Raw genomic sequence first — 16,502 nt, 5'->3', positions numbered from 1 at the left:
GGAAGCATGTTATTGTAAAATTGGGAAAGTTTAAGCCATGTAACTGTTTTGCAACTTACTTTCGGTCCTATGGCAAGTTAGCACCAGCATTTGAAACATGTACCCCCAAGCCTGTGACCTCTCTTAGCTCTTGTTCTGACTCTGGCTCCCATGTGAAATTTTGTATAGCTATTTCAGGAAGTTCAGCTCCTTTTCTCAGATTTCTTTTTCAGCCTGTTTTCCCACTAGAAGATAGGAACAATTGAGGATTAAAAACAACTTGTCTTTTAGGAGATGTTTTCTCTGGGAGCTAGTTGTATTGGGTGAAAGTCTCTGAGGGTCCCCCCCACCCCATTTTTTAGCATTTCTGTAGGGCAGAAGATTTACTGCAAGTATATTGTTAGATTTGGTTGACCTCTTCTAAGGGAAAGGGGAGGAGGAGTTTGTTATATGAGCTCCATATTTTAATTTTTTCCTGGAACTGGTCTTACCAGGAACACCCAGTTGCACACGTCCTTCCAGTCACTGTGTAACAAACATATTGCACCTTAGGATTATTTCCAGAAAGCAGCAGTATGGTACAGATTTCCCTGCCATTTCCTAGACCAGTGGTTTTCAGACTTTTCCAGGGTCTGAAGAGGAAGCGCCTCAGGAGCTGCTTCAGGCTGCAGAGAAAGGCCTAGGAGTGGGCTGGCAGCAGCGCTGAGGCTCTCAACCTCATTTCAGCAGCAGTTCTCCTGTTACATTTTACATTGTCCATGAGTAACGTCTGCTTCATTTAAAGAAACGGTTCTGCTGCTTAAAGGAAGTTTGAGAATCCCTGTCCTAGACAGACTGGGATTTGAGAGCTAGAAAGCAAGTTCTAAATAGGGAGTGCATTTTATTTCCCAAGATGATGCTTCCTCAGGACTTGGTTTGATCTGTAGCTGCTTTTAGGAGAGCTCTCTTTGATCTCCATTTTAACTCCTCTTTTTTCAAAGGCATTACTATGTTTTAGATGTTTTTTAGGATTTTTAGAAATAATAGGACCCAGCCAACTGTATAACATACAAACTGACACAAGTATGAATCTACTTTTTATATGCAGATTAACTGATATCACAAGGACCACTCTTCCTCTTTTCTCTAGTGTCTCTTAAAAATCTAATACCTAGAGCTATTTTTTATACTCATTGTTCAGTTTCATATTCTAAATGGCTTTTTTCCCCTATTTGCTTTTTCTGCTTAGTGTTATTGGCTAGTGTTGTGGTCTGATCCTGTTGGCCTGTCATTTTTTTAAACCGATATACGTGTTTTCTATTACTCCTTCCATCTTTCCTTCCTATTTTGACTTAAATTCTTCACATTCATCTTTTTTTTTTTTTCTTTGCGGTACACGGGCCTCTCTCAGTTGTGGCCTCTCCCGTCGCGGAGCGCAGGCTCAGCGGCCGTGGCTCACGGGCCCAGCCGCTCCGCGGCATGTGGGATCTTCCCGGACCGGGGCATGAACCCGTGTCCGCTGCATCGGCAGGCGGACTCTCAACCACTGCACCACCAGGGAGGCCCCACATTCATCTTTTAATTTCTTATATATTTCTTCTTCCCTTCCCACCTTTTATTCCTCTCCTTTCCCCACTCTTTTTGGTATATTGTTTGCAGCCTCAAAGGCAGACGATGATATCTAGAGGTGTTTTCTTATTTTATTAACTTTGCTTTTTAATCATAAATCATATAAAAGATATATATTTTAATCGTATAATCTTATAAAATAAACATTGTGTAAGTTCAGAGGCTGTTGGTGTTGAGTCACTACTTTGTGTGGATGTTGGGTGGAAGTGCTTATCTTGTATAGAGTCATCCATTTTTGTCCTTTTTTCTTTTCCAGGTTGCTAGGAAGAGGCTCAATGTTTGTCTTTTCACCAGATCAGTTTCAGAGACTGCTTAAAATTAATCCAGACTGGAAAACACATAGACTTCTTGATTTAGGTGCTGGAGATGGAGAAGTCACAAAAATAATGAGCCCTCATTTTGAAGAAATTTACGCCACTGAGCTGTCTGAAACTATGATATGGCAGCTTCAGAAGAAGAAATACAGGTATAATTTTTAGACATGGTTTAGAGTATATTTCTTGGTTTTAGATGTATTGCTTCTTGAGATTATATTATTTAAAGAATATAAATCAGAAACAATTTCCATGATGAGGAATTAAAAAAAAATCTTTCCATATTACAGTTGACTCTTGAACAATGCAGGGGTTAATTCACGTATAATTACAGTCAGCCCTCTGTATCTGCAGTTCCTGCACATCTGCGGATTTAACCAACCATGGACTGTGTAGTATTGTAGTATTTACCTTTGAAAAACATGGGCAGTGTATAAGTGGACCCAGGCAGTTCAAACCTGCATTGTTCAAGGGTCAGCTGTACAAGTAAGTGGAAATTGAGAGAGAAATCATCTTTCCTTGGCAGTGTTCTTCTGAACTAGAGGTTTTGGCACTGTAGGAAGGAAAAGGGTGGGTGAGAGACAGCTTGGAGAAGAGAGATCAGATGTAGGGACTTGTTCCCTAATTTGAATCTGGCATTCTCAAATCTCGTTTTTTGTTTGTTTATTTTTTTTAATTAAAAAAAGCTTTTTAAAAATTGTGGTAAAAATATGTAACATAAAATTTACCACTTTAACCGTTTTTAAGTGTACAGTTCAGTAGTATTAAGTATATTTGCATTGTGGTGTAACCATCATCACCATTCATCTCCAGAACCTTTTTATCTTTCCCAACTAAAACTTTGTACCCATTAAACACTGATTCCCCAGTCCTCTGTCCCCCTGGCTCCTGGCAGCCACCATTCCAGTTGCTGTCTTTGCAAATTTGACTATTCTAGGAACCTCAAATAAGAGGAATTGTACAATGCTTGTCCTTTTGTGATGGGCTTATTTCATTGAGCATAATGTCTTTAAGGTTCATCCACGTGGTAGCATATGTCAAAATCTCCTTTCTTTTTAAGGCTGAATAATATTCCATTGTATGTATATGCCACATTTTGTTTATCCATTCATTTGTCGATGGACACTTGGGTTGCTTCTACCTTTTAGCTATTGTGAATAATGCTGCTGTGAACATGGGTGTACAGATATCTGTTTTGAGTCACTGCTTTCCCTTCTTTTGGGTATATACCCGGAAGTGGAATTGCTGGATCAAATGGCAAGTCTGTGTTTAATTTTTTGATGCACTGCCATACCTTTTCCATAGCAGCTGCACCATTTTACGTCCCACTTGCAATGCACAAGTGTTCCAGTTTCTCTACATCTTCACCAATACTTGTTGTTTTCTGTTTTTTTGATAATATCCATTCAAATGGATGTGAAATGTCAAATCTTGGTTTTTAGACCATCTGCTGCTTGAGAGACTTGGGAAGAAGGTTATTCTTAATTCAGTATGGATTCTATTGAATGGGGGAAGACGGTGCTGAGTATGGAAGGGGGCAGGTGGAGGTAGAGCCTGCTTCCTTCTCTGATATATTTGAAGCTGGGCTTAGGCTTAGAAAGAAAGGAGAGAATTATGTACTCCCTCACTTTCCTACCCAGCTAAGTTCCTAAGTAGAAGACTATCTTAGGAACAGACTAACCCTAGAGACAGAGCATTAGCATAGCTCTTGGAGCAGGATTAGATTTAAATTTTGGCAAAACATGGTCATTTTTAGCCTGGGGAAGAGAAGACCAAGTAGGAAGGAGGGGAAGGGAAGATTACTGTAAATGGGTATTTAAAGGGATTTATGTGGAAGGAGGCCCACCTACCCTGGGCCATGGCCTTGCTTGTTTGCCTGACATTCAAACCCTTCTGAGACTGAGTGTCCAAAAGGAATTTTCAGTGAGACTTCAGATGTTTGAATTAGTGATTCAATATATGTAGAGTTTACATGTTATGTTACCTGATAAACTTGTACACCATATAAAAAATACTTAGTTATTGGGAATTCCCTGGCAGTCCAGTGCTTAGGACTCAGCACTTTCACTGCTGTGGCCCAGGTTCAGTCCCCGGTCGGGGAACTAAGATTCTGCAAGCTGCGTGGAGCGGCCAAAACAAAACAAAACAACTTATTTTTTTTTCCCTAATAAATATTTCATATGCCAAAATCTGTTTGCAGTTTGATAGGGAAGTTATACTGGTTGACGCTCCCTTCATAATATTATTAGTATGAAATAGAAACGTATTCACAAAAGTGGCAACTTTGGGTACAGTTTGACATTTTAGTGGGCAAGCAGTATCTTACTAAGTTTAGGGTTCGCCTGATCCATGATGGCAGGGCAGACTTTTAGCTTCCATGGTTTTTTTTTTGGCTTCTTTTTGGGAGGTAGCTGTTTTCTGTTTCTCTTCAATATCTGGGCTCATGAAAAACTGGCTTTTTAATAAAGGTTCTGGATGTCACTTTTGAAATAAACCCATAAAACAGAAGATGGCCAGGTTTTCCCTCTGTTTTGCCAGGATATTATTGTTTATGCCAGAAAACCTGATTGTAAAATTTAAGGATGTGGCTTTGATTTTTAAAACAAAACAATAAATTTTCTCTACATTGCTGGTATTTTGTTTTTTATTTAGGATTTATCAAAATACTGATTGCTTTGTTACTTCTCTAAGGAAAGTGTATTTTAAATCCCCCTGAAGGTAAACTATTACTTAACTCACTTTCTTGAAAATAATAACCCCCTGAACGGACGCCTTTCTTCTAGGGTTAGAAATGCTGTTTTGAGAGAGCCGTAGACATTTAGGAAGGGATTATACAATTACTTTTTGATTGTGTGTACTAATGAACGGTTCCACAATTCAAATGACAATAAATAAAAACTGTTGTTTGGCAGGAAGAAAATTTTGGCAGCATGGTTACCTTCCTTAGTCTGCTTTACCAAAAGTTAACGTGAAAATTTGTTGACATGATCTGAATGGTGGTTTGTAGATAGTGGAGGAAACAAGTGTGTGGCAAGATGCGGACTGGCAACGTGGACGGGTTTGGAATTAAGTCCGCACGGGCAGTTCACGTGTGGGTAGTTCAGAAGGAGTTGCGTATACATTTTTGACACCAGAGAACAAAGATCTTTAATGTAAATTTGAAAGATGCTTGACTTTAATCCATTATCTATAGGTTATCTTGATCTATAGGGATCTTTCTTGAAAGGAAAAGAAAATATTTTGGTTAATTCTATTTCTCGTGTTCATATCCTCTTTTCTTTTTTAACAAAAAGATACTGGAGACTGAAGGGATGGCCATTCACTCTCAACCCACCACCCTGGAAGCATTTATTCAAGGACTGATTGTTAGGTTCTTTCTCACCTTATATGGAGAGAGCAGGTTCATTGACCTGAATAACATACTAGGAGAGTTTCCAAGTTGTAATTTCTACTCTGCTAGAGATTTACAGTGTGACCTTGGCCAAGTCACTTCTTTCATTTTTCTCATAAGAAGAGGAAGATTCTAACAACTTGTTAGGATTCCTGGGCTAATATGCAGTTTGAGTGGGGCTGATAAATATGTCTTCATCAGTGGAACTGAGTTTACAAGTAGAAATCACAAAACAGAAGTAAAGATGAAGTTGGACCTCTATAGGTATAGTTTTAACTGTCCCGGTATTAAGGCTATAATTTTCTGTTATGAGCATGTGTTTCTGTCTTTCAAAATTACCAACATGGAAACTACCTATCCTCAAATAATTCTGAGATGGATTTAGTTAGATTATTCTAGATATTTTTTTTTTTTTTTTTTTTTTTTTTTTTTTTTTTTTGTGGTATGCGGGCCTCTCACCGTTGTGGCCTCTCCCGTTGCGGAGCACAGGCTCCGGACGCGCAGGCTCAGCAGCCATGGCTCACAGGCCCAGCCGCTCCGCGGCACGTGGCATCCTCCCGGACCGGGGCACGAACCCGTGTCCCCCGCATCGGCAGGCAGACTCTCAACCACTGCGCCACCAGGGAAGCCCCTATTCTAGATATTTTTAAAAATAAAATTATTATTTATTGGGTCTTCGCTGATGCGCGCAGCCCCTCTCCAGTTGTGGTGAGCAGGGGCCCCTCCTCGTTGTGGTGCGCTGGCCTCTCATTGCGGTGGTTTCTCCCGTTGCGGAGCACGGGCTCGAGGTGCTTGGGCTTCAGTAGTTGTGCCTCGCCGGCTCCAGAGCGCAGGCCCAGCAGCCGTGACGCACGGGCCCAGCTGCTCTGCGGCATGTGGGATCTTCCTGGACCAGGGCTCAAACCCATGTCCCCTGCATTGGCAGGCGGATTCTTAACCACTGCACCACAAGGGAAGCCCACATTATTCTAGATTAAAACATGCTGATGATGTTGGGTTCTGCTTCGTTTTAGATCAGGCCTAATTTTTTTTTTTTTGGTTTTTTAAATCAAATATGTAATTTGTCTTTTGCAAGTTTATGAATTTAAATTGGCTGTTTGGCTAAGGTATTAATATATAAATAGTCTTTCTTTTTAATTGTTCATTTCTGCTTTTAAAATGGGAATTGATGACATTTTTATCCTGAAAGTAGAGTCTTCTCTCTAGTTTAAATGAGCTAAATACAGCTCCTAAAATCATCATTGCAGTCTCAGTTTTGATACAACAAAGTGATTTTGGAGCTCTAATGCCCTAATTTCAAGCAACAAAGAAATCTGACTAGCTCCTTGAAGTTTGTCAGTTTTGCTTTGGAGGAGGCTTTAGTTTTTAAAAACATATAGATTGAGGGATTCCCTGGTGGTGCAGTGGTTGAGAGTCCGCCTGCCGACGCAAGGGACACGGGTTCGTGCCCTGGCCCGGAAGGAAGATCCCACATGCCGCGGAGCGGCTGGGCCCATGAGCCATGGCCGCTGAGCCTGCGCGTCCGGAGCCTGTGCTCCGCAACGGGAGAGGCCACAACAGTGAGAGGCCCGCGTACTGCAAAAAATATAAATAAATAAAATAAAAAAATAAAAAAATCTAGATTGAAAAGAAGATGCACCTGAGCAGTTAGTGTTTCTTTTTATTCTGCTATACAAAAATGCTCTGAAATGTCATTATACTATGAGTTTTCCTAAACAGTCCTCATTATGCTTCTAGAATTTTCTAAGATATCTCTGTCTGCTGAGCGTGATCAAAGACTTGTTTACCAAAGGTCCTTTTTCCTGTTTCCTTTTCCTCCTGTCTCTATCATAACATGCCTCACCTTCCACATTCTGATTGGTATAACCAAGCAGGAGTGAGTAATTTATAGAATTGCCTTAATGGTGTGGCTAACAAAGCCTCTTGATATAAGGTCTCCTCCTCTCTGTGAGTAAAACATTGTAAAGGACTAGAAATGTTCTTAGGGCGAGAGAAGACAGGTAGGAGAGAGGGGGAGGGAGAGACTGTGTGTTCATGAGATACTGAGGGCTGAGAGTGGTGTGTTAACTATGTTCTTCGCTTACTGTTTTAATAGGATGTCCTGTGCTTTATCTTTTTCTATATAGTTATTTAGATATGAAGATTCTAGAATATGAAATAGTATCTCTCTCCTGGGAGTAGAGATGTGCTCAAAAGACATAAATGGAAATTATCTTATACCACTCCTAGCCATTCTTAAAAATAGGAGGGACCCTAGGAATAGAAAACATGAATATATGATGTATTCTACGATTACATTCCAGTGAATGTAAAAGTAGGATTCTTTGTTCATTAACTGATGTTCAAGAATTGGATGCCCCAGTTTCATAACCATTTTTATCATCTTATATCTTCATACTTATTAAACATACTAGTTCTTATAAAGGAAATTTTGCATGTTTTGAGATTTGGAAATAGGAGAATTGCTAAATTTAAAGAAATATGGTTGTTTACTTTTGTATGGCCATTTTATTATTGCAAATATAAATTATAAATGAAGATTTTTGAACTTACTTTGATTTAGAAGACAAAATTAAAGTCTTTACTGGCATCTGAGTATTTTTAAAGATGTCTTTAAGAGGGTTTGTATCTTTCTGATTTTTCCAGAGTACTTGGTATAAATGAATGGCAGAATACAGGGTTCCAGTATGATGTCATCAGCTGCTTGAATTTGCTGGACCGCTGTGATCAGCCCCTGACTTTGTTAAAAGATATCAGAAGTGTCTTGGAGCCAACTAGAGGCAGGGTCATCCTTGCTCTGGTCTTACCTTTTCATCCCTATGTGGAAAACGGTAAGTGTGGTCACCCACTTACCAGCCTGTTATCCAGAATTGGTGCTTATTGGTATTTGTGATTCTGTGCTGTGCACAATTAGACATGGACTGGTATTTCTCAGAATAGCCTGGAATTTAACAGAGTACAGTTAACCCATGTAAAATACCACCTTGGTTAATGTTTGTCTTAATGTGGATTTTATAGAACTCTAGTACTCCCTTTGCAGTGGTAAGAATTAATACTCAGATGGATCTGCCTGCTCAAGATTGAAAGCCTAAAATGCTTTTAAATGGAGCCTTAACCACTAATTTATTAGCTTATGAGCTGAGTCGAGCAATAGATGATGCCTTTTAATCTACCTGAATATACCTGCCAAATGTTACAGCTGTTTCATATTTTACATCTCTTGTCCCAGACTCTTAATAGTGATAAATGCTGTTGTTATCCATTTTTTCCTTTTGAAGATCATTTGTGTCCCAGCATGTATCATTTCTTTGACGTTTGGTTTTTTGATTGCATGGTCTTGCTCTTCAGCACCACTGAATGAGGAATATCTCAGAAGAAATGGTTTGATTTCGTATTGCTTCACATTTACTTTTGGCCAGAGACATTCATTCATACTTGGTTTTCGTTTATGTGGTTTGCATTTTAGATCATGTTGAAAGTTATGACTTTAAACCTCTTTTGAATTTTCGTAAGTTATTGTACAGTAATGTAAAAATTATTTATTATATAAATAATACATGTTAATATTTTTAAGTCTTTTTCTCTCTCACTGCCTTGTTCAGCTTTGTGTTCAAAAACTGTAAGAGCTTGTAGACATTTTTAAGAAATCCATAGTATTTTGTAAGCATCGTAGTTAGCAAATACCTGTGAAAATCTGTGTCTTGAGGAATAACACTGAAGTTTGCTCATAACTGTGGATTTGTGTTGCCATTCACTTGCTCCTTCTTTTCTTCTTATTTTTTCTCCCTCAGGTCTTAGTCCCTTCTGATTTCATGCTTGTCTTAACATTTGCTGAATGGTTTTAGGTTTGTGTTGATGGTGGGGAAAATGGAGAATTCTTTAGACATAGGAGGGTGGGAAGGAGAATAGATAGACTAGATGTCCCCTCCCCCATCTAACTTCTCCATTCCTGTGTTGAATCCTTTTGTCATGGTAAAGAAAAAAACTGCTTTAACGTGTGAGTGCCCATATAGCGCATATACGTGTTGTATAGGGGAAAACCTGGTAAATGTTGTCCTTGATAATTTAGCAGCCTGACCTTGTTTCAGTGCTGTTCCCTGTGTAACTAAACTTCGGCTCTATCTCACTGCATTGCAGTCACTAGTCATCAGGTTGTAAGGTCCAGGCTTCCTGTGTCCTGTTGGGCAACCACAAGATGGAACTTTAATGCTACTTTCTGACATAGCAGGAGGTGGAAGAGCAAGGGAAAAAACATCAATCTAACCATGAATTTTATTTCCTTGTGGTTTTTTTTTTTTTTTTTGCTGTACGCGGGCCTCTCACTGTTGTGGCCTCTCCCGTTGCGGAGCACAGGCTCCGGACGCGCAGGCTCAGCGGCCATGGCTCACGGGCCTAGCCGCTCCGGGGCATGTGGGATCTTCCCGGACCGGGGCACGAACCCGTGTCCCCTGCATCGGCAGGCGGACTCTCAACCACTGCGCCACCAGGGAAGCCCTCCTTGTGTTTCTGACACTAAAAATTGAAAAGAAGTTAAACTGGACAAGAGGGCAGTCTCTAGTAAGGCCTGAAAACAAGCTCCTTGATTGTGGTTACACAGTTGCCTGTTGAATCCAAGGAGTCTGGTGTGTGATACACAGCAAACTGAGCAGCGGAGCCTTGTTGCTGTGGGTGACCTTTAGTGACCTATAAGTTTTGTAGACTGCTTGTGGCACTCTATTATTGCTTCCTTTCTCTAAGTCACTAATTAGATCCTGATGATTTCCATGTGACACTGTGTGAAGACCCAGGAGGTGCAAAGTGATCTTGCTGTGAGTTCATGTATATGGGGCTGGTTTAAGGATATGTGAGTGTACTTTTCACGCTTGGCTCAATTTATTTTTTAACAAAAGCAGTTGTAGATGAAATGATTACTTGTGTGATTTTTTTTGATTTGTCTTGAAGTTGAACCACAGCAATTTTGTTGCTTAGGTTAATTTAGGGAAAAAAAATGCAAAATGTATCTTTGTAATTTCAGTTTGTTTGGTTTGCTGACCCAATTCTGGTTGGGGGTTATTAAACCTAGTGAGAATTGTCTTAAGCATCAAAAAGGGGCAAAGTATGTAATCAAGAAAAGGAGACTTATTTTGCAAAAATGAAAATTTAGTGATGTTTAATTTTTCAAAATTGTAATTTTTATGAAAAGGTAATTCATGGTCAAAAAGAGTTCAAGCAGCTTGCAACAGTATAAAAGGAGGTTTCTTATCCACTCATTACACAATCTTGTTCAGGTTTCTTGAATAGTTTTCTAAAGATAGTCTATGCAAATATGTGTGAACATGAAATAGTTGATTCTATAATTAAAGCCCATTATAAGTAGTTTCATTGCCCTTTTCCTCTTAAGTATGTCTAGGAAATTATTCCTTACTAGTGCGTAAGTATCTACATCCTTGTCTACGTGTAAGCAGTGGTGTGCTGGAGCTGGTTTTACTGGCTCAGGAGAGCTGATTGTTATCTTGGCAGGAATTTAGTGAACTGGTTGTTAAACTCGGCCATTATTGAAATTGACCTCAATGGGATTACTTACACCATGGAAATTGGCAAACTCTACAAATAGTCTCTCCCTTCTCCTAGCTGATTGGTAAACCTTTACCAGCACACTGCTGGGCATTTGGTAACTTTACTAGAGGAGGCCTCTGTTGACTTATTACTTTTAGATACCAGCAGTTTGCTTTATAAATATTTACAAGTGAAATGAACATTCTTAGGCAAGTCTTTTGCACACGTGTAAGTAGGTATCAGGATGTGTTCTGCTTCAAGAAACAGAATGAGCAACTAAAAGTAGCTTTTAAAAATTAAGAGTTGGGCTTCCCTGGTGGCGCAGTGGTTGAGAGTCCGCCTGCCGATGCAGGGGACGCGGGTTCGTGCCCCGGTCTGGGAAGATCCCACGTGCCGCGGAGCGGCTGGGCCCGTGAGCCATGGCCGCTGAGCCTGCGCGTCCGGAGCCTGTCCTCCGCAACGGGAGAGGCCACAACAGTGAGAGGCCCGCGTAACGCATAAAAAAAAAAAAAAAAAAAAAAAAAAAAAAAAAATTAAGAGTTTACTTTAGAAAAGTGATTTCAAGGTTGGTTAATTCAGTGATGAAAGTGTCCACTGAAGTTCAGAACTTGCTTTCATTTCTTCATCTTCAGTGTGTTGACATTCCCCTCGCAATTACACAATGGCTGATGCAGTGCCAAGCATCATGTGTAGGCATGACAGAGTCTTGGAAAGAAAGAGGCATTTTCTCCCATCCTTTTTTTTTTTTTTCTAAAGTGATGGAAACCTTTTCCAGAAATCTCCCTGGCACATCGCACTTTTTCCCATCGGTAAGGATGGGGGCACATGCCTTGCCCAACCAGCAACTGGCAGGCAGGTTAGGACAATTGTGATGCGGGTCTGGGGAGGGAGTCTGCTCTGAGCATATTTACACTGTGAGACTGAGCTTGCAGTGAAGGTGGGAGGGATACTCTTATGCCACAGAATATCTTTATCATTTAAAAAGTGTTTACTGAGTGGTGCTGGAGATAAATGAGCGAAAAACATACAAATATCCTTGTCCTCATGGAGCTTATGTTCTAATGAGGAAGACAGACTGTAAACAAATGACATGTTGTTGGTGATAAATGTTATGGAGAAAAATAAACAATAAAAGCAAAACAGGGGCTTCTTGGAATTGGGGGTTGGGTTTGGGCGCTATAATTTTAAAGAGGGGGGCTCAGGGAAGGGCCTCTCTTAGAGGGTGATGTAGGGAAAAGGCTGAAGGAAGTAAGGTTTACGGTTATCTGGATGATACATTTCTAGGAGTGGAACTGCTTGTTAAAGAGCGAGTTTTCCAGGGCTTCCCTGGTGGCGCAGTGGTTGAGAGTCCGCCTGCCGATGCAGGGGACACGGATTCGTGCCCCGGTCCGGGAAGATCCCACATGCCGCGGAGCGGCTGGGCCCGTGAGCCATGGCTGCTGAGCCTGCGCGTCCGGGGCCTGTGCTCCGCGACGGGAGAGGCCACAACAGTGAGAGGCCCGTGTAATTCAAAAAAAAAAGAGTGAGTTTTCCAAATAGCTACACTGTGATCCTAACACCATTTATTGAGTAATCATCTTTTCCCCAATGCTTTGAAATGCCACCTAAATCATAGACTAAAGTCCTCTAATGTGTTTGGTTCTGTTCTCTTAAGATTTATCCTCCTATATGTGTGCCAATGCCAAAACACTTTAATTACATGCTTGTTAGTATCATAGCACTAGTCTTTCTTAATCAGTTTCTCTTAGATTTTTCTTGGCTTATTTATTTAACAGTTCAACTTTAGCACTAACTTGCCTAGTTCCCCTATATTTATCGGTTAATTTAGGGAGTATTGAGTCTTCTTAGCTAATAATAGGATGTCTTTCAGTTTATTCAGTTATGTTCATTAGTAACAAAAGTTTCTTCATAAATGTCCTGCACAAGTTTTGTTAGATTTATTCTAATGGTGTGTGTGTGAGATATTATAAATAGGAATTTTTCTTCCTTCATGGTTAAAAAAATAAAAAATTTTCCCAGCTTTATATAATTGGCAAACATTTTTTGTATTTAATGTGTTCAACATGATTTAGTATACAGTATACATTGTGAAATGATTGCTGCAATCAAGTTAATTAGCACATCTATTACCTCACATAGTTACCTTTTGTGTGTGTGTGTGTGTGTGAGATGAGAACACTTAAGATCTATTCTTTTAGCAAATTTAAAGTATACAGTTCAGTATTATTAACTGTAGTCACCAGGTGGTACATTAGATCCCCAGAACTTTTTCATCTTATAACTGAAAGTTTGTATCCTCTGACCAACATCTTCTTATTTCCCCCACCCACCAGCTCCTGGCAACCAACATTCTCTTTTCTGGTTCTGCAAGTTTGACTTGTTTCAATTCCACATATAAGTGTGATCATATAGTATTTGTTCTTCTGTGTCTAGTTTATTTCAGTTAGCATAATGTCCTACAAGTTCATCCATGTTGTCTCAAATGGCTCTCCCATCATATTTTAGAGTGGATATTATGCATACACAGACAAGCAGTTGTTTTGTGTGTGTGTGTGTGTGTGTGTGTACCAGTTTTGTAACCATTTACCTTATTGGATTATTTTAGTGTGTCCAGTAGTTTTCAGCATTGATTCTCTTGGGGTTTTTTTTTAATACAGTTATAGCATCTGCAGATGGTTTTAATACTTCCTTCTCATTTTTAGACTTTTTTTTTTTTTTTTTTGGTACAAGTGAATTTGTAGTTATTTCCAGAAAATGTTAAAGAAAAAAATGGTGGAAATTTTTGCTTTGTTTTTTACCTTAATGAAAAAATACTTTAAATATGATTCTGTCTTTTGGCTTGAGATTGCTGTTTGGCTTGAGATACATATTTTTAAAAAATCCTATTTTATTAAGAGCTTAAAAAAATCAGGAATCAATGTTGAATTTGCCACCTGTGTTTTCAACATCTATAGAGATAGGGTTTTTTCTCCATTGGCTTATTAAATTAATAGTACTTTTCTAATACATATCCACTCTTGCATCTCTGGGCTTAGGCAGAATAGTCTTGTATGTACCACTAGATTGTATTTACAGAAACTCTAAATAAAAATATTAGCATTAATATTATTGAAAAATGATAGTTGGTCTGATCTGATCTTTTATTTGGAGGATGTTATCTTTGTCATGTTTTGGTATCAATGTTCTGCTGGTTTTGTAAAAAATAATTTCTAAGTTCTTTCTAATGCTCTGGAACAGTTTAAATAGCATTATGGTTATCCGCTTTTGGAAATTTGGTAGAATTCTCCTGTGAAACCAGCTAAGCCTGTGGGTTTTGAGAGGTGGCCACTGGCAACTTTCTCACTTTCTTTCAGGGTCATTGTTCAGATTAAATTAGACATGTTAAGTCTTAAAGTTCCCATCAGTCTAAATAGAAATAAGCTAGACTCTGGCTAGACTGCTTTGTTGAAAGAGCATGGGCTTTGAGGGCTGACCTGTTTTGAAACAGGGGTCAGCCCTTATTACCTGAGCCTCTCATTAAGCTTAGTGTTTCATCTGTAAAAATGGGGCTAATACCTACCTTGAGGTTTGTTGTGAAGATTAAATAACGTAATTTAAAGGATAGTGCCCAACCTTGTCTATCTCAGTATTGGTATTTGATACACGTTAGATATTTTCATTCCATCCTATTCCGTTACTTTGCTTTTATTTGTAGCTTCATTGATCAGATTTGTTCACAGTTCTTCACTTTGAAGTATTTGTCAATGTTTTTGCATTTTAACTTGGTCTCAGAATCTGTACCTTTTTCATCGGTTTATGTGACTTGACTCCACAGACACTTAACTATATGCCTATTAGCCCAGGGCTTCAGGCTCTCTCAGGTCTTATATAGTAGAGAGAAAGAAATGACTTATTCTGAAAATCTCGTTTACACCTTTTGGTATGTGGGTTTAAGTGCTCTTGTCTAGAGGGTAGGGTGTATAGACACTAGAACCATGTCTGTCCATTTTCGTCTTCAAGTTGTTTTAATATTATTTTCTTTTCATTGTCTTGGGAAATACAAATCTAAACAGAAAGCTATAGCTTAATCCTTTCCAGTGAAAATTCTGGTTGCTCAGATAGCAGGAAAATTAATGTTAGGGATCCAGTGAACAGCCCTTATGAAGAGGGGTGAGGATCAATGGCTAGAGAGTGAAGTGTGCTTCATATCTTAGTTGAAATGCTGAAAAAATATTTTTCTATAGAAACATCGTTCAATTGCATTCATATAAAGGCATTTAAGAGCCTACTATGTACCAGGCAGTGCTAGGCAGTAGAAATAAGAAGAAATGAGACATGTGCTTCTAGTTTTAAAATACTTACAGAATAGTTCAGAAGATGTAAACAGACAATGGCAGGATAGTCTGATAAGAAACATGACAAAGTACTATCGGTTTAGAGAAGGAAAGATCCATTAACTGCTAGGGAAGTTTTCATGTAGGTGACATTTGACCTGTTTGTATCTGTGGAGCATTTTACCAGGCAGAGGGAATGGCATGTGCAAAAGCATGAAGATGAGAACAAGGTGGGGTTCACAGGCGAGGACAAGTTCAGTGAGACCCAAGGATAGCATGCAAAAGAGGCCTTTGGTTGCATAATAGTATAGCACTCAATAAATATTGTTGGCTACATGGGTGGATAAAAGAATGAATATAATATATACATCAGGCGCTCATATGTGACCTCAGGGAATATAACTACTTGGAAAAGTGTATTCCAAATTTTAGCTTAAAAATCAGTCTTTGAAACACAGTCTTTGGTTGTATTGGCAAGGCTTTAATCTGAATCAAATATGAATTTGTCTTAGGGATTTTGCTTCCTTGTTAGTTACACAAAGAACAGTATATTTTCAGCCCTGAAAGTACCAAGTGATGATTCTCAGAAACGAAAAGGAAATGATCGAATCCAACACTTCTTCTATTCATCTAGATGGTGTTTGTGGTTAGTGGTTTGGAAGTTCATTTATTTCAGCCAGGCCAGTGGTCTCAAAGTGGAGGGAGTACACGAGACAATTTATTTTGGGATATAGGAAGAAAATATTAACATTTTTATTTATATTACTTTTAATGCCCATTGTTTAATTTCTATTTTTGTGTATACACATATACACACAGAAGTGTATATGCATACACTATATAAATCACACACATGTACTCACACGTATATACATCCTACACACAAATAAAATGAGGTTATGTGCTCCCCTCTCTCCCCTTTCCATTTTTCCTGGCACATGTGATTAGAAAGGTTAGAGATTACTGATTTAAACCATTAGTACAAAACGCTTTCAAGGGATCTTAAAATATTCTAAACTTTGATCTGGGTTTTAAAAATAAGAATACATCTCATTTTATACCAGCTTAAGAGAAGCACTTTAATGAAATAAACATAATAGGTTGTAATTCATGTTTAGTAATGAACATATACTTGTAGGTACTTTAAATAGATTTTTTCTTACACAGAAGTAACTTTCAGTGAACAATTCATGTTTTCTTAGTGAGATGGTAATGATGTGCCATAAACATCCTTGCTGTATACCCAGTCCCTTACCTAACATTTCCCTCCTAAGTTGGTTAAAAATCAACATTGCAATGGACAATACAAAACTATATACTTAGTATGATCCCAGCTATGTATAAAGTGTAGGTTTGTATAAG

General features: G+C 38.9%; 1 protein-coding gene across 2 annotated transcripts in view; it reads left to right on the top strand.

Annotated features, from left to right (window-relative positions):
- The window catches only part of METTL9 (methyltransferase 9, His-X-His N1(pi)-histidine), a 43,622-nt gene that overhangs the window by 14,552 nt on the left and 12,568 nt on the right, over positions 1 to 16,502 (top strand). For both annotated transcript variants that reach the window (XM_065892480.1, XM_065892481.1), the window contains exons 3-4: positions 1,844 to 2,053; positions 7,939 to 8,123. In XM_065892480.1, the coding sequence (XP_065748552.1) occupies positions 1,844 to 2,053; positions 7,939 to 8,123 (395 nt within the window). The remainder of the gene's footprint in view (positions 1 to 1,843; positions 2,054 to 7,938; positions 8,124 to 16,502) is intronic.

This window comes from Phocoena phocoena, chromosome 15 (genome assembly GCF_963924675.1).
Source record: "Phocoena phocoena chromosome 15, mPhoPho1.1, whole genome shotgun sequence".
NCBI lineage: Eukaryota > Metazoa > Chordata > Mammalia > Artiodactyla > Phocoenidae > Phocoena > Phocoena phocoena.
This window is presented reverse-complemented; position numbering and strand designations above follow the sequence as displayed.